Consider the following 23,489-nt stretch of genomic DNA (forward strand, 5'->3'; position numbering starts at 1 on the left):
CTAGTGCTAATAAAATTTAGTAAAAAAGTACAAGTATTTTCACAGATGGAAAATAACATTTGGAACGGTATAAGTTCAACGTCGGTGAGACAGTAACTTTCCAGGAAAGAAACTATTTTATCATTCGTTCGTTTGTTCAGGAAAGCTGTGATAAAACTGCCGACATTGAACGCATTACGTTAACACCGCTCGGTTTCGTCTCTACTAACATTTCGTTACGTTCGTCCTGAAGACAAAGGACTCTTTTAGAGCGTTCGAACGTTCGATTTCCGATTCAGCGAGCAACAGCCAAACGGCAAAAGGATGCTCGTTTGCACTTTTGTTTTGCTAAATTTGACCAAAGTGGGGGAAGAACGAGGATTTCCTTTCTTCGCCTAAACGCACCATTGCTTGCGTGACTCTGAAATTCGTTCAACTCGAAGCAGAGGGAACGATCGTCTCGCGAACATTTCATCGATGATGATAAGATGTGCAACGAATCGAGCGTTCGCCGCTGAAATTTATTAACAGTACGAGAATGAACGTGATTGAGCGTAAACAAGATTGTACATTGCGTCCAAATATTATATCGCTTGTAACTATAATTAAAACAGCAACCTGATCGCTCTGTCGGATCCAATACCTGCAATTTGTTTGCGATATCGCAAACTTGCGTGCAACAAAAATACATTAGAACGATGTTTGTTTCGATGTCGAAACGGTTCTAAATCATGTTGATCGTCGAAAAATGGTTGTGTAGTTTTTTGCTGTTAGTTTTTGAAAATACCGAAACTGAATATTGAATACATCGATGGCACGTGATTCAACGAGATATTTTTCGATCTGCGAAGTGTAAAATGCATTGCATTGGAAATGTAAAACGGTTAACGTTGCTAATTTCACTTCACGAGAATGGCCTGCTGTATCTTTCAATCATTGGATATAACCGCGGATATAACATGCAGGTTTGATTTCGTATTATCTTTTAATTTCTAATTCCACAGTTGTAATTTGCGTAAAATGTGATCTTTTTTCTATCGAAAATCTGAAGACTGGCGAGTATCGAGAAAAAAATCCTTTGAGGAACTTATCGACACTGACTGCGTTACATGCGTTCGTGTCACTGAAAAACATTTGACATATTTCTTCGTTAACGAAAAATACATAGTATATACCGATTAAATGCACGAATTTCGTTTAGTAAGCGTGCAATTGCTCGATAAATTTAGTTATAGAAAGCCAAAGTTTCGACTGTTATCGTAATGCTCCTAGAAAATTAATTACGGACGCTGTGAGATAAAAAAGATATCAAGTTACGCCAACTGAAATTGCCCGAACAGAGAAGTTGATTAATTCGAACGAATCTTGACAGACGACGGTAACAGGAAATAGACGAAATCGCGCGGGGAACAGGAAGGAAAGATAGAAAACTGAAGAGATAGGAATGGAAGGAGCGACGTAGAAATGTCAGAGTGACACAGTCAGTTCGCATGATTGTTGGCTAACCTCCGAAGCTAATCGTACGGTGCAAATGAGCTGTTTCGTTTTCCACATTGATTGCATGTCAGCCATGGTGATAACGTTTGTATAGAGTCCTTTATGCAGTCCAACTAGCAAGGGATTCCAAGGGATTTCACGTGTACCGTCGCTAAATTCAGCCATGAAATTGTGGCACACCCTTTAGCTTCGTCACTGAGCTGTCACAGACAAATCACGTGATTCAGGTAAATGTGACCAAAAGCGTTGCAGTACGAATCGGTTTTGCCTTTGCCATCCGCCAATTCGATCCCAATTGAAAGTTATTAGCGAGAATCGAAAGTGTTTTCCTCCCCTTCCTGTCCTTTTCATTCCTTTTTCCTATCTTTTTCCCCGTCAGCTTGATGACTCGCAGCGGTTGACACTTTATTGATACCGCACAGAGGAAATAATTCAAACTCGAATCACTTCGTGTATTGCTTTAATTTTCAAAAATCGATCTTCATCGTGTTTCCGCGGCGTACACCGAATACATGGACGTTTACAACGACGTAGAACTACAAGAAACATCGACATGCATTTGGCTAGAATTAATAGTAGATTTATAGGTAGAACTATTCTGCCGTTGCAGGAACTCGGTTAGTTAGTGAACGTAATTTGAAAATAAAAGCTTGGAAAAAAATATATATATTCGATGACTTTCCATTTTGTTTCTTGTAAAATTGTCGTTTATTTTTATTGGCGTTGGCTGTCATGTTTGATATTCAACGATACAATAATTAAATCTACTCCTGGACATCAATGCCCGATTGATAGTATAGTTACTCTATTTTCGAATAACGTAATATAAAATGCTTTTTAATTGTTTGTTCTTCGTTTTCTTAGCCATACCAAACAACGACTTGTCTTAAAATTAATATCTAGCATGAAATTTGTGAACATTTCTCCAGCAATTTTTGTTATACTTTCAATTGTGCGAATGATCTTGTGACTCGTGCCACCTCTAATAAGGCACCGATATGAAGATTCCTTTCGCAGACCCAGATTTATTCGCGCATTGTTATTATCCGGATCTTCGCTGGTCAGCTATTTCTACAGCGAGAAGTATACGCCGTCCTGGAAATCTAATTAACCGGCTGCAATTACTGACCTCCCCCCATGTAATTAAAGTTGATTCTCATAACCACTCGACATTGCGGCAAAATACACTTTTTGATGAATTTCCGTGACTCGTGTGCGCGCGGTCGCTTCCTTTGCAGAAATTTTCATGTTTAATTGCGTAGGAAAATCCCGACTGAATGATCGACTATTAAAGCCGAGCTCTCGTCTCCCTCATTCTTTTTGCAAATTTCACGCAAAACGAAATTACGTGTACGTTATTGCATATATGATTCGTTAGTATTATTGTGTAATATCGCGGCCGTGACAAATTGCTGTAAAAAAAAAAGAAGAAAGAAAAATTAATTCTATTTTACGCCAGCCATGATTATGAACATTTTCCTTGGAAATAAATAATGACGTTTATAGAAATGGAAAAATAATAATTTACACGGAACATGCTGCTTTAAATAGGTATTTTATTTATTTATTTTTCACAGTCCATCCGACGGTTTTCCAGTTACATTTCTCTTTGCTTTACACTTATGGTTTACTTTTCCAACCATCAAGTTTAACTCTCGTAGTTAACATTTAGATTTAAAAGCTGCAGCTTAAACCTGATCTTGTAGCATATTCTCGCGGTAGCTAAACATGTTGCATAAAAGATAATAAAAATATCATATATGAAATATCGTCAGGTAAAAGTAAAATGACATTTCATCGAATATATTGCTTCGTGTTCGTACATTCTAGATATCTGTAAATCGATAGAATTTTAGTTTGAAAATATTGCGAGTAACAATATCGAAACTTGTGTTTAATATTTCAAACCAAACATGATCTGTTATTTACGTGAAGCGTGGAGAATTCTACTTGCAAAATAACATACAACAACTTATTACCCTCATATTTGTATAATTGATATTAAAGAAAATGGATTTAAGAAATCGCAATGTCGCAAGAAATTTAGTCAACTAACTTTCAAACTTGATCGAATTAAAATTATTAAAATTAATGTATCACTGGTATTATAAAATTCTATTAGGTTGTCCGAAAAGTTTCTTTCGTTTTATGAGGAAATAATAGATGCACAACGTTTTTTGTTTTATATTATTTTACGAATTACGTACGATCCATTTTGTTCTGTTGAGATAAACACCGCGACATTTCACACACTTGATTTCACGTTTGTATGAAGGTGCATTGTTGTAAAAAACACGTTTACAAAAGAAAGACACTTTCCAGACAACCTAATAAATAAGTAGTAGAGAACTATTGTATCCTTTCTCTCACAAACACAATTATCCTTCCGAATAACGCTTTACAAATTAAATGAATAACCAATAGCTCTCTTTCCTATGGAGTTGTGCTTATGAATACAGACTTTGACCATAAAAGATACACGAAAAGTTTCTAGAAACTAAACCATGAATTCTGGTTTCCTTCGAGCATGGATCCTCTTAAGGTATAAATTCGCAGGATATGCGAGGAAATTCGATATAAGAAGCGTCCGAGAATCACGCTCAATTGATTCATGTCATAGGAGAGGTGACCAAGAAGGTTAGCCGGTCATCCTGGGTATCACGTTCACGGAAATTCCAAGCTGGTGAGAAATTTGCGATGGACAGCTTTCAAGTATTGAGTAACCATCAAAGCTGGAAGATTTTCGAATCATTTTCTGTGTCGTATCAGAATGTTCGATAAGGTGCGAGTTCCTCTTTAAAAGTGACAAGTAAATAAAAATATGGAACCGGATAATAGGAAAAGTGGACGAAATGAAAGGATAAGTCTGATAATATCGCCAAATTGCAACGTGGTAATCGCTTGTTCAAATCTTCATTATTAATATAGATTAAATTTACGAAATAAATTGATTGTTGATCGATACAGCCTGATTTAATCTGCTCTGTCACTATAACCGAACTGCAACTTTTGCAATAATTAATCGTGAGTTGCGATGCGATTCGGTGTAAATGTTCGAAAAGTTTGAAAGCGATACAATTTTAAAATCAATTAAACCATGTATTTTTTAAATCGAGCCATAGATTTGTATAAAGACCACCGTAAGTTTCAGGTATTACACGTGTTGCATTATCACACGAACTGTATCTCCATTTTATCCATACATTTTTCAATCCACTTTTATATTATTGGGTTTCATCGTTTCCGTTGTAAAACACGTAGCTAACAGCAGCTTTTATTTTCTCCACGCTTGACTTTGCACCACATTTCATTCGATTTTAACCGTCAAAACGTTTGATTACTTATAAACGATTCGTTTTTATAGATTCGACGCGAAGATAACATCGATAGCATCGCAAATACTTGTCCAAGCGTGTTCAGCGTTTTCAATTTCTATGAAAAATTCACTTTGCCTTCGTGACAGTCGAGCGAATTGACGAGTTAATGTACACCGCGGAATAACTAACTGGCTATCATAAATGTGTTCGGCGTGAAAATAAACGTGCGATTTTCGATCGGAGAAAAAAGGCCTACGCTATCGCGACTACTGTATTATTAATCACGAAACAAACGGCTTGAATTACGACACCAAAATGCTCCGGGCAGCCATTACTCGGACATGTAACGATTTTTGCTCGTTGCAATCGACAACTCCGTTATTTAGTGTTCTCTATCTATTGATCAGCTACGAATGAAACGACCGCAATGACAAAACTAGCCCTCGAATGTTACGCTCCGAACCAGGTATCGCCAACATTTTTGATATTTATTGCATTTAATTCACGGATTACTTCGAGATACTCGATATTCCAGATCGCTCATCCACGAGTAAATACATAGTGATTCATACCTTGGTAGATCCGCTATTAAGATTTTTCCACTACGAAATAAATACCGCGTGAAATATATCACGTGATTTTATGGACAGATAAAACGCAATAAATCGCCGCTTAATACTTATTTCACTTTGTTCTCTGAGAATTATCTTTGATTCGTTAACTTTGTTATACGCGTATCCTGTTTTCTAATTTTCTGATTTTACGCTTTTCAATTCCTCCAGTTTTACGAGCCACCGATTCTCCCGTACATGAAATAAATAATAGCAATAATAATTTTGTCAACTCGCTTCGCACAACTTTTTACCATCGATAGCCTGGAAATCGAGTCAGGCGATATCGATTCGACGCGACGGGCAGAACGAAGAACGGAACCTTTGCACAGAATTAACATACAAATCCCGGCGAAACTGATAAAATTTCCATCATCACGGGCAAGGCCAGAATCTGCATAATTCGGCCGCCGGTCGATATGATTCCACGAGGGAGGCGGTGTTAATAAAAACAAAACGCAAAACTGAATATCTTCCCGAAGCAGCTCACTATTCTCCACGAACTAAATTCCAGATTCCAGGGATCAAAAATTACAGCTAAGAAATTTTAATGAAGAAAGAAAGAAGATCACCGACGAAAATCTTAATTTTTGTTTAAACGAAAAACTGCGATCACTATGTCTTAAAGAAATTAAGAAGAAATTTAAATAATCGAAAAATACAAATTTTTAAGTGTTCTAGTGGCTACGAATAACCATTATAAATGATCAAAATATTTTTGGTTACCGATAACCAATAGGTATTGACGTGAAAAATTGCTTTTGGTTATCAATAACAATTATCGATGAATTTCTTTTCGGCTATCAATAACTATTATCAATGACAGAATTCTTTTTTTAGTTACCAATACTGTCAATCTGATAACTGTCATCGACGAAGGAATGGTTATCTGTAACCAAAATTATCTGCTAATTTTTTATAAGCTAAAATACTAATCCTTATACAGTACAACTTTTTAAATTTCGTTATGGCCCTTATTGAATTCGCTCGGCACACGCGTTGAAAATGGCCCGTCTTCGCCAAGCAATACCATAGAAATTACTGGCCAGATAGCCTTCACGTTCGATGTCCGTTAAGTCGTTTCATGGTAGCAATAAAAAGCGGAATATCTTCTTTATACGTGTCACGGGGAAGTTAGCTTTTTTTCGCAGTCGTCTTCTGTAAATTCGACGAGGGACAGTTTGAATTTCGTAGCGGGAGATTCGCTTCTTCTTCGTTTCTGTTTCAAATGATCTCTTTTACGCCTCATCGTTTTCTTCCTAACATCTCGATAACGAAATATACGAATCGGCGTTCTACGTGAAATAATCATATTGCACTATGTGAAATAATAATAACGTTAAACAACGACGTAGGAACGATAATGAAAATTCGGTGGATCAGAGTTAACGTAATAACTTGCCGAATAACTTATCGTTTCTCGGTAAATTAAAATGCAGCCAAATAAGACGATATGCTCGAACGTGGAATTTATTCGTTCCATTAGCAGCTATTATAATTCCAGGAGAAGCACTGGGAACTTTGATAAAAAAATTCTGGTGTTTGATCGAAGGAGTTTGATATAAAGACACGGAAGATAGAACTTAGAGGCGTGTCGACTGAAATATGAATAAAAACTCGATCCCGTCTGATACTCGATAGGGTGAGCTGTTTTCGAAAAGTGACGTGCACAAACGGTAACTAGCTTTCCTTTGATCGTCGGAGAGCAATAGTTTCATGACGAAATCTAACGAACGGATACCGGCCCGGGCGATAATAAAATCGTATCACACTAGTTGACATCAAAGAAAATCCAATTGTGACTTGGACACGCTTGTTTTCCAACTTTTGAAATCCCACTGCAAAAAGTCATGCTTCTCTGGAAAATGAAAATTTCCTAATGCTGTCAGAGTGAACGAATATGAAAAGCAATTAATAGGTTTTGCTTATGTTACATGCAGGACAGATGTCTGGTAAAATGGTTGATTGGAGGCAGTTAACGAGAATTGAATTGACGTTGAAATATCACAGGAATATTTACATTTTCAAACGTGTTTTCCGGATGAAAAATTAGCAATAAATATACTTTGACACGCGAATTTAATGTTACACGTTTTACCTGAGGAGAATCGTATTTTGTGTAACATAATGGTTGTCATTAATTGTTTATAGCTTCTATAACCTAATGACAGGCAATTTTATACAGATTTTTAAATATACAGCATTTTTTAAATATTTTAATTTCAACCATTTTATCATATTGGTATTTTATTCGTGTCACCAAGGTTTTTATATTTTTATTCTTACTAATTTTGTTTATCATCCAATTTTTTAAAGAACATGAAATTTTTTGTCTTTGGCGGGTTGATAATTAATATGTACATCTGTGTTCTAAATACTTTTGTATCATTTTTACTGCATTTTCTCCTTCTTAATATGCATTGTACAATGTGTGTCATTTATCTTATTCCTTTGAGCAAAACTTATTTTTCCTCGATTCCTCGCCGCACATAAATTTTCCTGTTATTTATGATCATTTCTCCTGTTTTATATTCCGTTACATGAAGATTTTAACCCTTATATAACGTACAAAATTTACACCTTTTAAGAGTGCATGATTCAATCTTCTTAAAAGACTTTATGATAAATGACCTCTCTGAAATGCTAAATGATGTTACAATCATTATGCAGCGAGAACGCAGTTAAAACTTAATGTTGCAAGGTAGTTTAAACCATCCTTTTAACTACTTTCACGTAGGCTGAAAACAATTATTCACCATAAACCTAGAATACTAAACATTCATGAATACATTTTTCAATTTAAAAACATTCGAAGTTTTCTGTATCCCAGTTCCACGAAAGAAAATCTGAATATATTAACATGTTATATATAATTGTTACAATTATATATAATTAACATGTTATAATTGTTACATGACACACTAAATATAACGTTTATAGACTTTCGAGAATCTTTTGGAGAATAGCTGGAGGAAAATAAATATTTTGACGATTATTTCGTTTACCAAATTTCAGACAAAGGAACAATCGAATCGTTCACTATTTGAAATTACTGTTGTTTGAAACAAATCGATATTATCTACATTTCCAGATAACAGTGCAAAAATTAAAAAGCTGAGATATTATTTCAGTCTAATATAATCTTCGTCCCAACGACGCCACCGAGATAAACTCTGGTGAGGTGTCTAAGTAGCCAAGATCCTCGGATCGACGTCGCTGTCGATTGGTCAATTTGGGACAGAAGCTGCCTGTCCGTTTGCAAAACATCTTAATTGCCGAAAAACCCAGGTTTTATAGCGGGTCCTCGGGCTACCGAGACTTGTGCTGTGTACGTGCCTCAACCTCAGATATTACTTGTCCTAAGAAACCGTTAGCATATTTTACTGTCCGATACCTCTATGGGTAGTTCCTTTAATGAGGGTCATAATACCGCTCCGCACCTTTGTTAGACGGAGCGCCCGTCCCGTTGACCGCGGCTACGTTGGGCGACAGGCTGTCGCCCCGAGCCAAAGCTCACCGTCACTAATCCCCGACGGTTACCATCGGCTTGGATAACTGCGATTGTTTCATTACGGCTATAGTAGACTCTAGATTACAATGTTAGGAGGTTATCCTGAAGTTCCAGAGGGGCCCCGGCGTCCTTTCGTCTCCGACATATATATATATTTTTCTTTACAAATGTTCAAGCGCGCAATACTTTTGTGAGTTACAGTATACACATTTCTTTTCCTTTAGAACGTTCCAATATATACAGCGAGACATGTTTCACCGTAAAGTCGTACAAATTCTGGCCGAGGATTAAAATAAACGTGAATTTGAAAGGGTCGCGTGCACCGGAACTTTGATACTTTAAAATGTATCTATATCGCTGGCTGGAAGTCCGCAGGAGACTGAAGAGACTTTGAACGACGACGCGTACGTGTCACGAAACCTTAAACTCCAGTGCAAGCAACAATCGCGAGTGGCGGATGGCAGGTCGATTTCGAGACATCGAGCTGACCTCAAACTCGCTTCGAATTTCTCTATTTTATATCTCTCTATAATTTTACGCTGTACTTCAACGTACTGCAACAGCCGACGTGTTTGGCGACGTCACGTATAATATAAGATACCGCGGCCAGAGAAATATACGAAAACTCGGAAAAGAAGATATACGAGGGGGATTTCTTTTCTTTGATTGTTTGAAGTCGTATCAAACATGTACGTGGGTTATTAATCAAAATAATATTAACTACGTCGCAAATAGAACAGAATCTATCGTAATAGATCGATTCATAAGCAACGTTATACTTACATATATTAGGCTATTTGGAATATTCGTGTTTTTGTCAGTTGATTTATTCTCTTACGTTTTGTACATTATATGTCCGACGAGATTTTAGAAGATTTATTTATCGTCTACTTAAACGAGCCTGTTTGAATAATTATTCAAATGTCTGCTATTGACCGATGCAGTTTGGTCGAGTGATTAGATGATTGAGCGTCATTTTCCAAGAAGAAAGGAAGACTTTCTATTTCAATAAGAGATAAATGTTGATTATTGGGAACAAGAATTTATAAAACCATCTTATTCGTGCCTTTATTTTTACGAAATATTTTTATTAACTGATGAAATTTATATATCGTTAAGGAAGACAAATTTTTCCAAAAGCAACTAAAAATCTAAAACCTGAAGAAATATGTCATCTAATAGATATTGTAAAATTACAAAATCTAAAATTTGAAGAATATTACATTGATTTAATGTTGATTTAACGTCTCTTTTCCTTTACATGGTCCTATCTCTTTGTATGCGTACAGCAGCCCTGATATCGACATGGAAACAAGGTGAAGGATAAACTCCGCTGCAGATAGAGGAAGGGTTAAGACCGTGTCTTTGGTGTCTCAGTGAATGGACTGATCAAAAGACGACGTTGTAATTTATCCTGCCTTTCACACCGTCATGTCGTCGTAGTTATGAGTTGCGGGGTATTGTGCTGATTATAAGATAAAGGAAAGTCTCATTTCACATCGTCAAGGATTTTACGGATTCTTATGGATTTTAGTTTTGTGCGATTCTTCAAAATTCCTCGCTTTTTGTAATATAATAAGTATACAGATTCTTAGAACGTTTGGATTGAAGATGTCGGTTGTAATCGTTAATGCAACGGAAAACTCAATGAAAGAAAAATTCTGCGATATACTATGCGTATGTATATTCCGACGTATATTTTATAACTTGTCTCGCATTTAAAACACACCAGTCCATGTCCGATGAACTAGTCGACGAGTAAATTATTCATACACGAATCTCCAACACTCGTTACGAGTACTTCAGAAGATGTAGAGAATTTCCGCAAAATTATCAAAAAATTCAATAACTAAGGAGGTTCGTAATAGAACGGACTTTTAAGAAAGAGAAAGAGAAAAGAAGGGAAAGAAAATACCAAGATATCTGGTATTCAAATGAATGCGTGAAGCGAGCAAATCGATATGAGCGTTCTACGATAACCTCCCCTGAATTGTTGGCCAAGCAGCTCGGAAACCGCCCCTTTACTGCATCGATTCAACCATCCGAGAAAAGAAGTCATGAAGGCCAAGTGCATGAGGCCGATCAATTGCAAGGAGAGAACCGACTCTGACCAAAGACCGTCTCAATTCCCTTCATCCGTTCTCTCTAGTTAATTAGGAAAAATCTGGCGGATCTGATCGTAAGATTCTAAAAATCTTTCTCGGCTCCACTTAGCCGAAGGAGTAGCAATATCCCGGGAAGCTCGGCTACTCGCAAAAGTAGAATATTAGTCTTTGAAGAATAAACCAGCAGAGTCGTGTTAGGCGGGTGCAATCTGCAAATATTGCGCCACTTCCTTTAGCTCCTGTTAAAATTCTCGGATTAATAAACGGAACGAGACCTGAGACCAGGATGACGTCGGTTGTGCGTTTTCCTCATCTCTTCCCGTTTCCAACGGTGCCTCTAGATTCGAACCTACTCGGAAACAGAGAAAGAGAGAGAGAGAGAGAGAGAATCGGTGACTCCAGCTTCAACACAACTGAAGCATCGTGAAAAATCAACGAGCGCCTCCCCCGGAGATTGCAAAGATTATCGTCACGAGACAGAAGCGGTCGTGAGATTTAATTTGTTCGCGTAATCATCGTGACGACAACAACGATTCGGTTCGTCGCATTCAGATTCGTTTTCAGAAGAAGATTCTCTCTTCCTGTTATTGAATTTTTCTTTATAAAACAGCGTACGAACGGTATAACTGGTTCTATAGATATACAGTCGAGCGCATAAGCAAATGGGCGGTAGTGGTGAAATAGGTGTCGATGAAGTTTCTTTGAACAACGGCTGGTTATACAAAAATATAAATATTAATTTCAATTGTTTACTACGTAGATCTGCGTTGTAAAAATGTATAATAAGTTGAACCGAAGTACATTTAATATAGTATAGTACGAGTTCGATTAAATTTCATTGATACCTACTCCTACCACCTGTCCACTTATTTCTGTTCTCGACTGTACTTCTGCACGAACGAAGCTCCAACTCGTCGATGGAAAATTCAAATCTTATTCAAATGCGGATGACCCGCCGTTTAGCCACGAAATTTCACACTATCATATGGAAATACGGACGAGACGTTTGCGAATTCGAACGTTTGCCTTTCCGATAAATGGCGAAATGACGGAGGTATGTTTGTACGTATCAATGTTATTTCATGGAAAGCCAACATTTTCGTCTGAGAGACTTTGTAATAGAGTTATCGTGCCGAGATAGATTCGCACATAAGCACGAATCTTTTTTGTTTGAAGATGGAAAACGAAATCAGTTTCTTTCAGTCTTCTAATTGTTCTTGTAATTTTATATTTAATACGCTTTCATATTTGTATACAAGGTACATGAAATAAATGTAATTCGATCTGGTGAAGATGGTGTGTTTGAACTACAGAAAATCCGATGCCTATGATCTTTTTCATAAAAGGGGGGGGGGCACTGGGAAGTGTAATGAAAGCTGATATTAAATTAAAGGCTGCCATTTCAAGGCTCTAATATATATTTTATATTAAATTGATACTTTAATCAAAGCGCTATCAGGTTAAAAAAAACTCAACTGAAAGGTTTTCATTCGCAGGTAAAAGAGACATATCGTGTTACCCCATTAGATTAAAAACCTCCTTTCTCAAGAACTACAAGCTTGCAGAGTATCAAAGAAAACTGATATTTCGATACTATCTTTAATCGATTAAATAACGTATGATCGAGTTTTCAATACCAAATGTGACAAACTTGTGAAATATGCACGTACATCGATGTATTATTTCGTATTATATCGAATAATTAATTCATCACTGTATAGATTAAAATCAAGTTTGATCTTTTGTATTTTTTACTTTTCAACCGAATAAATCCGTATCATCAGCATGACAGCGTGATATTATAAAGTGAATGTTAGAAATTCAGCCTGTATATTCTAAAATCAAGGAATGAAAATTATCTTCTTTTAGAAAAAAATAAAAAGGAGTATCCGTTATTTAATAACTCCAAGTTGTAAAAGATGCTTGATAAATCAAATTTGCGAATAACACTTTTACTTGGAGTAACGAATCCAGAGTACTGCTCGCATATAGGGCTTTTACACTCTGTAACATAACCTGCAAGTAACCTAATTTATGGATGCATTAAGCTTAGTACGCTTCAAGTCAAATTCGACGCTTTGTCGTTGAAATCACGGTGTTCACAAGTTAGCCCGTTGTTGGATTCCGAAAAGGAGCCGCTCATGTTCGACAAGAATATCGATGAGGAAACGCATAACTCGAAACAGTTTGGTGCTTTCACGAAATCTTCCTGTTAAAAGCTTAGATTAATCAACCTTTGACGATTTCTGGTTACCGGTGGTCGGAGAGCCGTACAGCTATCTGGTTCAAGCATCGACAATCAATAATGAAGTAGGCATTGACAGCTGTCATTGGAATCCGCTATTTCTCTTGATAACGATAACAATAGCCAATAGAAATCACAATGCGCCACGGCGATTCCTTGTCGGCTGGGATCTCATAATAGTTACTGTCATAAAAGGCTATCGTGACCGTAGGAACAATAGACTCGCAGGTGCTACTGGCGACGTTGACGTTGCCTCCATTTCCAAAGGAGTTATTGAATTTCGCTTAGCTTGTTACTACGAGGCGAACGATGACGAAATCCGTGACGTTGTGATTTTGATAAATATATTGCATAATACTTTTCGACGTCAAATAAATATTCAAGAATAGTGACGCATTTATTTGAATTTAAGAGTGTAGGAGAATCGTAGAACCTTGCTCTCAGGAATCAAGCGGATGTTAACACAGACAATGTCCAAATTCTTTTCGCGTGCTTTTCAAAATTACCTTACTTTTATTTGAGATTGAAATTGAATGTATTAATGTTTATGTAGGCAGTCATAACATTGTGTTACTAACAAACAGGTGAATTTGGAACTTGAATGTTTGAAACCATCGCATAAATTTCAACATAAAAATATGCAAAATGTGGTGATCTTAAAATTAACACTTTGGCTACCACGCTGGTCATGTATGACCGGCCACAGTTTCTCCTGTGACGCCACGGTGGTCATTGGTGACCGGAGCGCTTGAACTTCTTACAATTGTAAAAATTGTATGAAAATTGACAGTTAGAGCATTTTGAATATAACCGATAAATAGAAGATACTTTGAAATAAAAAGTGCCCCATTGAACAATGAAACATTTTTATTAGAATATCAATAAAAAAAAATGAGAACAAATCTTGCATCTAACTGTGCACTGTATTTGCATCCATATCTTTCAGGGCTAATCTACGAATATTATTATAAACACACCTTAGAAAATAATCCTAAATGCTGCTTTATAATCATATAATCGAAGTTAGAAATGTGCACATACCTTACTATTATATATAGAATGAGCGAATACCGTTTATTAATATCTTCTACATGTTTCATCAATATATTCTATACATTTTGCTTACGACGAAATAACGAATGCAAATGGTTTGTTGAAATAAAAGAAGCCTCGTTATAATATGTCGCTATCAACTGTTAGCAAGGTGCCACGGTGGTCACCCGTGACCACCAATAAGATGAACGGTCCATTGGGGAAAAATGTTGTCTTTCATAATCAATTTATTATTATTTTGCCATTATATGTTTTAAATAATAAAAATATTCCCGTGGTGACCTAAGCGAAACATGTGATTTCGGCGTTGTAGTTAAAGTGTTAAACATAGTTTCATTACCCATTTGACTTTAATTCTATTAATAAATCTTATGAATAATCAGTTAATTAAGCAATTCCACAATTCTCGTGAATTAAATTTTACTTAATCGTTGTTTCTAGGCACATTTGTTCGGGATCAAAAGCTGGTGGGAGGAAATGTTTTCGGCAATCACAACATCACCAACGCACCGACGTTCGAAATGAACGTTCCACGAAACGTGACCACCGCGGTTGGTCAGACTGCTTTCCTTCATTGCAGAGTTCATCAGCTAGGTGACAAAGAGGTAAGAGGATTTACCTTTTGCTTCGCATTAGGTGTAACATTAACCTGATAGCGGACAATAACGAAGAAGAATGTTCTCATCCTTTATTGCTATATTAGTTTCTTTCGTATAATACGTTTCAGTTGTCGGTTCATAATAACTTTTCTCGTGACAAACGTTCACCTTTACATTTGAATTCAAAATAAAATCTAATAAAATTCAAAATACATATGATACGAGAAGCGAGGTCTTCGTAGAAATCGGTTTTTAAAATCCAGATTTTCACGAATATTTTTGTTTTAGATAGTTGTAGCAATTGTACGATCAAAGTAATTTAAGTTATCTTCTTTTCTTTAAATATTAAGATGCTTCTTATAAAATAATTACTACAACAGATTCTTTTCTTTTAATTTCGCAAATTATACGAGTACCTGAATTTTCTAATGAAATATCTATTACACATGTGAATATGCGATAAATATCTGTAGATACGAATATCTTGGTTTTATAAAAACCCATTAACAGATCAAAATTTTATAAACTGCTATTCAAAATATAGTGTTTAGATAGCGTTGAGATGGTTAAATTTCGACTACATTGCTGATTCGAACCTCGAGTACTTGATATAATGTTTATGCACCATGGAAAAATCGACGTCAAATCTAAAGGTTTAAGAATTTTTATATTTATTTTATATATTAAGTTGTCCGGAAAGTGTCTTTCTTTCGCAAACGTGTTTTTACAACAGTGCATCTTCACACAAACGTGAAACCAAGTCTGTGAAATGTCGCAGTGTTTGTCTCAACAGAACAAAATGAATCGTACATAATTCGACAAAATAATATAAAACGAAAAACGTTGTGCGTCTATTATTTTCTCATAAAACGAAAGAAATTTTTCGGACAACTTAATTCATCTAAATTCTATAGAACTCAAACTACCGATCAACCGACATTTTTATTTTTGTTTTGTAGAAGAATGTAGAAGAATGATAATTTAGAACTTAGAAAATCGATTCTCAACTTTCTAAGTAAAATTTATAGCAGATTTGTTATTGACTGTTATTGTATTTGTTACGCCGGGCGACTCTCTGCCTGGCCCAGGTCACACACCGCGGGCCAGACGGACACCAGATGTCCGCTCTTCCGTACGGCGTACCCTCAATAGCCTTAAGCACCCGTCATAAACCCGAGTCACTTACCTGCTAAGGTCCTTCAGACCCAACAAATGTCTTTTTCTAAATCAGTTTCTAAAGACTATTGTTTACTACGGCTTGACACGGAAAAATTAGTTTTTCTCACGTACGATGCTTCCTACTAGCAACTTTCTATCGAGGGCGGTTAAGACCCTTCCTAGTCCACCAACCTCCGTTTGTCCAATCCGAGGCAATGTATACTGCCCTTACTTCCTGACCTAAAATGGCATGAACAAATCCGATGGTCCTAGCTTTCACTAGCTTTCCTCCGACACAGCATCGTCACTCAACTTCACTTCTTCTACATCGTTGGAAGAGTCAACTACTAAGTATAACGCTAATGCCTATCGAGGCAGTCTAAGCATAACGCGAGAGTCGGTCTCGGTATTGTCGAGCATACATTTCCTCTCCTAAATATCTTATAGTGCTACGTCCACTAATACATTAAATCCAATCATAAGAGCCCTGCTCCAACGTACATATCTATCTTATCTTCGTGCGATAAGTGATTATCTATCTATCTATGCTCATCAGTGTAATCTAAGTGTTGGAAATATATAATTTATAATTCTGTGAATCATAGTGTTATACAAACTCAATCACCCCTATTATCTCAACGGAAATCAGGGGATCGATCAAGTCGTGGTGTCGATTGTTATAATCGTAACGGGAATTTACGACTCCCGTTGACGTCTCTCCTAGCGACTACGTCTCCCCGCGATTGGTCGAACAAACACTATTAGTTTAATTATTCCCAAAATAAACTCGATTTTCCAGAATCGATCGTCTGATTTACTCTAAGGATTTACATTATTACATATATATATATTTATTTAAAGGTATATATTATATAAATGTATATTATATATACATATTTCAAACGTATTTCTTTCGCTGAGTATAGAATAGAGCACTCCGCTAACAAGACGCTCACGCGTAGAATCTTGGGAATTGAAAAACAGGGGAGAAACATTCAACAGGAAAAGAAAAGTTGTTTGACATAACGTTCATGAATAATTCGTCAGAAGTTTCAGAAATTTAACTTTATTCATTGATATTTTTCCGATTTTCTTCCAATACAATTCGTAGCACGGAGAAATATCACACCGACTAGGGGAGAACACGCAGAGGAGAAATCGCGTGCGCAACTTCGCGTACGATCAAAAAGGATCACCCTGTTGCAGCTACGAACGGCCGATCGTTTTTCAAAATCTTCGATCCGAGGAATACATTGGACGAAGCTAGGCGATTCCGAGAGGCTTCTAGGATGTCATTACCGTGCCGTGCGGTTTTCCAGCCATGCTCGTTGATAGAATATGCATAACGCGTGTTTCAAGAAGGGAGGCGGCCTGAAAGACGGGCCAGGCGAAACATATGCAACCATTAAATTTTTCATTTTTTCCTGCTGTGCCGAAAAAATTGTGGATATATACATGGAAGGAGAGACGTGCATGGAAAAATTCAGTAACAGGTCGAAGTATTTGGCTCGATAGTATTGATCTGCTGACTATACCGATGCTATTTTCGATGCTACACGGTGCTACTGATCGATAAATAGCGTAACATCTCGTGGGTGATAAAAGTATTATGCAACGTTCTATAAAAAATGTTATGAGGCCGAGGGAATTATTTTTAAACGACACAAGCGCGTTCATGTGTCACGTTTTGCAATAATTAATTTTTATTTCACCGAGTTCACAATTGAACCAAATTGGTATATAAGCTTCTTGTATTAAAAAATTGCATTAAAAAATTGCATTAAAAAATTATAGCGGAATTTCTGGATAAAGCGAACAGATGATGAAAGCGAAAGGATTAATTAGAAAATGTTCATGAAAGAAAGAAACGTGTTTCGCAGAAACTGTGTGGTCGAACGTAATTTACAGTATATAAATTTTTCATTAAATTATATAGAGCGTAAAGTATCGTGTTAAGATGAGATTCTCAGATCTCAAGAAAGAAGTTGAACGAAATTTTCAGACGTGAAAAATGTTTCTGAGAGAGCAAATAAGTTGCAAGTTACAAGATAATTATTCCGTTTCTGCGAACGTGACAGATTACGTCTAAATGTTCCCATTGCGAGCAACCATAAATTCCTTTATCATGATTTGTACGGCCGATTAAACAGAAATTACAGTAACCAGAATTTGATGAGTACCTAGCGTGCAAAGTCTACAATAAACGTCCTAGTTTTGCAAATATGAAATATGTAACTTATTGTAGCTGATATCATGCGACGAGCCTGACAAACGAGCAACGTAATAGGAATTGCACATATTTATATATTAATCGACTTTCTGTTGATACAAGTTAGTGATATAAAGGCAAATACCGCGCTAATTCATTGGAAATGTAGGTGATGTAATGGTACAGCTTTCGCGGTGATAATAATCGGATTGTCACAAATTTTCCTACTGCTCGTTAATACGGGTCAGAACGAAACATCTGCACATCAGAATAGAAAGACTACTTTAACACGTTAATACCTTTGCAAATGAGCAATTGGAACAGATCTTCATTCATTTCCAGTGAAATGATGTTTTCATCCTTATACTCGCGGTGAAAAATTCTGATTCGTTGTTTTCCTATTCATAAAAGCGTGCATTATTTTCTTGGTAGCATAAACGAAGCACTATTTGAAGCTTAGTACTTTATTCAAATATTTATTGGGGCGTGAATTTAGATTAATAATTACTTTTAGCAGATATTTCAAAATTAACATTGCTTTGAGCATTTTTCTAAAGGAATAAATTTTAATAACATTTTAAAGTGAAATATGTTCGATGATATATTCTACAGTACATAGGACGTTTCATCTAACTTTATCGTATAAAATTTCATAAAAATGGTTGATGGTAAAAGAAGTAATTTTTTAGCCGAAACCAATGTATAGCGAGGATAGTTTTGTTCTATTGAACAAAAAATCACGAAATAAAGAGAGCAACTTCTGTTTTTTTATTTGAAACTGTATATGTAATTTATTTGAACGAGTAAATTTAATAATAATCCGTGCGGAACTGTTGTTCTATACTATACACTACACCGGCAAAACAATTTTCATGAAGGCATTTTTGAAGGCATTTTTATGGAATTTGATCTATTGGACTGTTGTATGTTGTAAATTGAAATAATCATCGAGTTTCTAATAAAGCTAATAAAAATAACAAAAATTCATACTTCATCTATACGTTATTATTGGTTTCATTAAGGAGTTCATTTCATAAAATTACTAAAATTTCATATTTTTTAAAATCTCGTCACAAGTAGTGTCAGTCGATAACTAGTCGGACACTTTCGTTTCGATCGAACTTCACCGTAATGCAACGAATGTTACTGAAAATTTACAATCGTTATTTCGCCCTTGTCTCCTATTTCGGCGCCATTTCGCGAATGGAATATATTCTTTCAGCCAAATTTACTGAGTTGGTAGCAATCTTCTCCAACCACCAAAATACACTTTCTGTGCCGATGATCGATTCCGTTGGAACACGTTTATCATGCTTTCCCAGCGTTGTCTGGGAACAAGGTCATTGTTACAGGATTGTCACGAAATTATTTGCTAACCGTGAGAAAGGACTGCTGCTCTGATTGCCGATTAACGTCGTAATTATTCACCGGTAGTTCAGTAATGTGAGTTTCGAGCATCTGTGACCAGAGCCAAAAGGTGACCAACATTCGATAATGGGACGAATGGAAATCTATGCTATTCTATATCTTCACTTTGATAACTAGACCATGGGTCTTCATGCATTTATGTGAAATTTAAAGATGCACGAATGAACAGAATGCATAGTTTGTCGGAAAACCTTGATCGATCGTATCGTACAAATTGTTGAAAATATTAAATTACGATAAACACACAGATTGTGATAATCATAGTGCTTGCTTTCTTTACGTACGAGCAGTTAAATTCAAAGAGAATTTCATGCGCCGAGTTCCGTAAACATACCCATCGGCCTTTAATAAAATAGTGCAGCTTTAATAAAAGAAGAATGTTGAATTACAGTCACGTTAAGTCTTTTTTCTCACCGTCAAGCGATGTAAAAATTAAGGAAACGCAATTATGGCCTGTAAGCAGTTTTTAAAGGAAAATATAACATCGTTATCACGGAGGAAAGTTGCTCGACAGATATTTCTTAATTTAATTCGCTGCGCTTCCAGGAATGGTACTCGTCTCTGAACGCTCTTGAAAAATGCAAGTTAACCATGTTGCGCGAAGAAAATGGCATAGGGCTGGAGTACACGCGATGCGTAGCGAAATCCGGGCCGCTTTTTCCATGCTTTCACGTTGAGAAATTTCGAGTTTCGGGTTTTCAGGCCGTGGAACCGACCGGAATATCGTTTCATCCCTTCTAATTAGGTCACAGCTTGTCGGTGGTGCTCCTTCCCTTTTAAAGCCATTGATGTTCGCCGAATGAGGCAATTAGAAGACCCTTAGAATCGGCTAGAAAGGCCGCCGGAATAACACCAATCAATTTTATCTTTAAATTTTAAGAGTACGTCCAACCCTCCAGTTTCCATCGAATACAAATCAAATCTTCCCGGAAAAATTCTATCTGGTTAGGATTGCGGTTAATCACACCAATATTCGCATAAAGCACCATCTCTGTATTTATCGCTTTGTATAAAAAGGAATGATTATTATTATTATTTAGTCTACACGCAATAGTATAAACTACTTATTGTAAATTGAAAATGCGTAAATAATTTCTGTTTAATAATAAATTCTGTTTAATCGTACAGAGTAGATTTTTAATTTGATTAAGACATTCATTGCATTGCATTTGATTAAGACATGCATTGTTTTAATTCCTTTTAAATTTAGGTGTCTGCGTATCGATAAGATTTGTATTGATTTTTTATTTCTTAAAAGATTTAATACGGATATTATTTTTTCGAGCGAAATTGTCAGCAATCAATGTGGTTTACGCGAGTTTAATTGGACTTGGCCAATGAGTCAAACATCTCCAATTTTTCCCACGATTACTTATAACGCTCTCGGTACAAAATGTTCCGTTTCCTTTGAAACGACTACCACGAATATCAATTTTATTATTATTAATCCTTTCACTGCAATCACCTTTGAAAGGAAAGTAATTTTCATTTTTGCCAGAGGAGAAAAAATCGTCTTTCTGCTAAGCACCCTCTCGCTTTCATAATGAAAACAACCGTCTCTAAAGTGCTTTTCTTCTTTTAATTTATTACTCTGAAACGTAAAATAAATATCTGTAATTATACTAGCTCGATGTAAAATAGAATTAACTCCTGTACGTTTGATATTCTCGGTTGGTTTTCGCAAAAATCTTGTAGAAAATGTTTTTTTCGAATAATGAATGTTAATTCAAAATTTATTAAAGTTGGAAAATTAAGACGTGTAGTCCAACTCTTTTCGTCAAAAATTTTCTGTCACTTCGATGTAATAAAATAACCGCGACAACAATCTCAAGGAAAGAAAGCTTTTGAAAAATGCTTTTCACATAATTTAATTAATAAATTTCACAAACTTTCGATGTTCATTGTATTCGTGCTTTTATGTACATTTACAAGTTGGCATGTGGTAAATATATGTAATAAATAGGCTCTGACTGTTGATGCAATTTCATATTTTTATAAATATAAGCAAGGAAAAAATGATTCTTAAAATTAAGATAGTCGCAGAAAATGAAATTGATCAGTTTAGCTTCTAAGTGGTTGACATTTAAAGATTGGGCGTAAATTTATTGCAATAAGGATCAGGATAAGATAATGAATATGCTACAAAATAATTCAAATCTCTCGTTTTTAAAAACCTATACGATGAAACAAGTTCCAATAATATTCCAAATCTATTAATAATCAACACGTGACAAATAATATGAAGCGTGAGCTGGTGGAATATTTTATTTCATGACGTTGTCGACTGATAAAGTAATTTCAGGTTGCCATGCCATGGCTCTCATAAATTCACATAATTTTATGCAGTCACATTTATCTTGTTCATTTTATGAAACGTGGAAAACGTAAAATAACCGTAAAATTTAAACGCCCTTATAAATGATGGGCAAGCATAGTAAATTAAATTTGTTAATTTTCTTACTGTATTTGACTTCACAAGTTCTACGAACATTAAACGTTCAATTCTCTCTTATCATTTTTTTAAAAAAAAGTAAGAAACTCCACAGAATGCGTATAATATGAAAAAATATATGAAATATCCAGAGCACAGTGCTCTCTATGAAACTTGCTAGGCAGAAGAATTTTCTGCCTGGTTTCTATTTTCTTAAATTATATTCTCGAAAATATAAAATCCGCCGTCTATTCGCCACACTGCTAATTAAATAAATGTTTTCTATGCCAAGTATCTCGATATTTTCATAATTAAGTCTACCATTACGAATGTAAAACTAATAGCTGACAGCGACGAACCGATTCGATTATGTTGTTCGAAACGGAGTATAATACAAAGGGAATTGGGTAAGTTGTTTCGCGATACCAAGCGTGTATTCTTCTTTCGTAACGAAGTTAATAATGTACGACAGGCCGCCTAATGCTGTTTAGAATGTTCTGGAATTTCGACAGAGTGTTTACCCTGGCATATTATGTCAGTGGTTTAGTCCCGTTCGCAATCGGAACATTAACTACGTTTGCACGTGTGGCGGTAGCGACTTCGCGCTGGCTTACGCGGCTTACACAGGCTGCCCATCCGTAAAATGGGACAAAGCATTTGCATTGCTAATTTCTTGCATCGCGTTACATTGTGCGCGTTTGTTGACCCGGAACAAGATTCCGTCGGGCCCAAGTCGTACATTTTCGTACGAGGCTTGTTCCTTATTTCTTACGACCATCCCTAAGGTTTGCTTTACTTACTTTCGTTATTCATTGCAAGAGCAACAAAATTTTAATCTTTACGGTATAGGTTCTTCTATGATGTAGCCTATATGATATATAACTAGTATGATATTTTAAATAATATAACTTACTACGCTTACAGAACCATTTTTGAACGTATTATACGTATAACATGTTAAAGAAACGTTTTTTTGCATAGGTTCCCAATTTTTCTAATTTTTACATGTTTCTAATTTCCAAATATTTTTCTCACCCGCTATACGTATTGTGTGAACTTTCGTGATATGGCACTTAATTATACAAAGTATTACGGTAATTATATAAAGGTATTTGATCTACAATAAATATAAATTATTCGTGCTCGACTTAAATTATCTAACTTTGTTGCTCGAAAATATTCATATGACACGATATTCGCGGTTCAAATATATGCAATTTGCGCTGCAAGTTTTAGCTACGTTCTAGCCTAATTAAAAACAAGTTATCTAATTAGAGATAGTTTTAACATGAAATGTTTCCGTTAGAAGTTTAATGGGGAAAAAAACCGAATGAAACTCATAGCAG

At 35.9% G+C, this 23,489-nt stretch overlaps 1 protein-coding gene across 11 annotated transcripts in view; it reads left to right on the forward strand.

The window, feature by feature from the left end:
* The window catches only part of LOC126872833 (zwei Ig domain protein zig-8-like), a 444,324-nt gene that overhangs the window by 120,468 nt on the left and 300,367 nt on the right, over positions 1-23,489 (forward strand). For all 11 annotated transcript variants that reach the window (XM_050633026.1, XM_050633027.1, XM_050633030.1 and 8 more), the window contains one exon: positions 14,760-14,923. In XM_050633026.1, the coding sequence (XP_050488983.1) occupies positions 14,760-14,923 (164 nt within the window). The remainder of the gene's footprint in view (positions 1-14,759; positions 14,924-23,489) is intronic.

Source organism: Bombus huntii, chromosome 14 (genome assembly GCF_024542735.1).
Source record: "Bombus huntii isolate Logan2020A chromosome 14, iyBomHunt1.1, whole genome shotgun sequence".
Classification (NCBI taxonomy): domain Eukaryota; kingdom Metazoa; phylum Arthropoda; class Insecta; order Hymenoptera; family Apidae; genus Bombus; species Bombus huntii.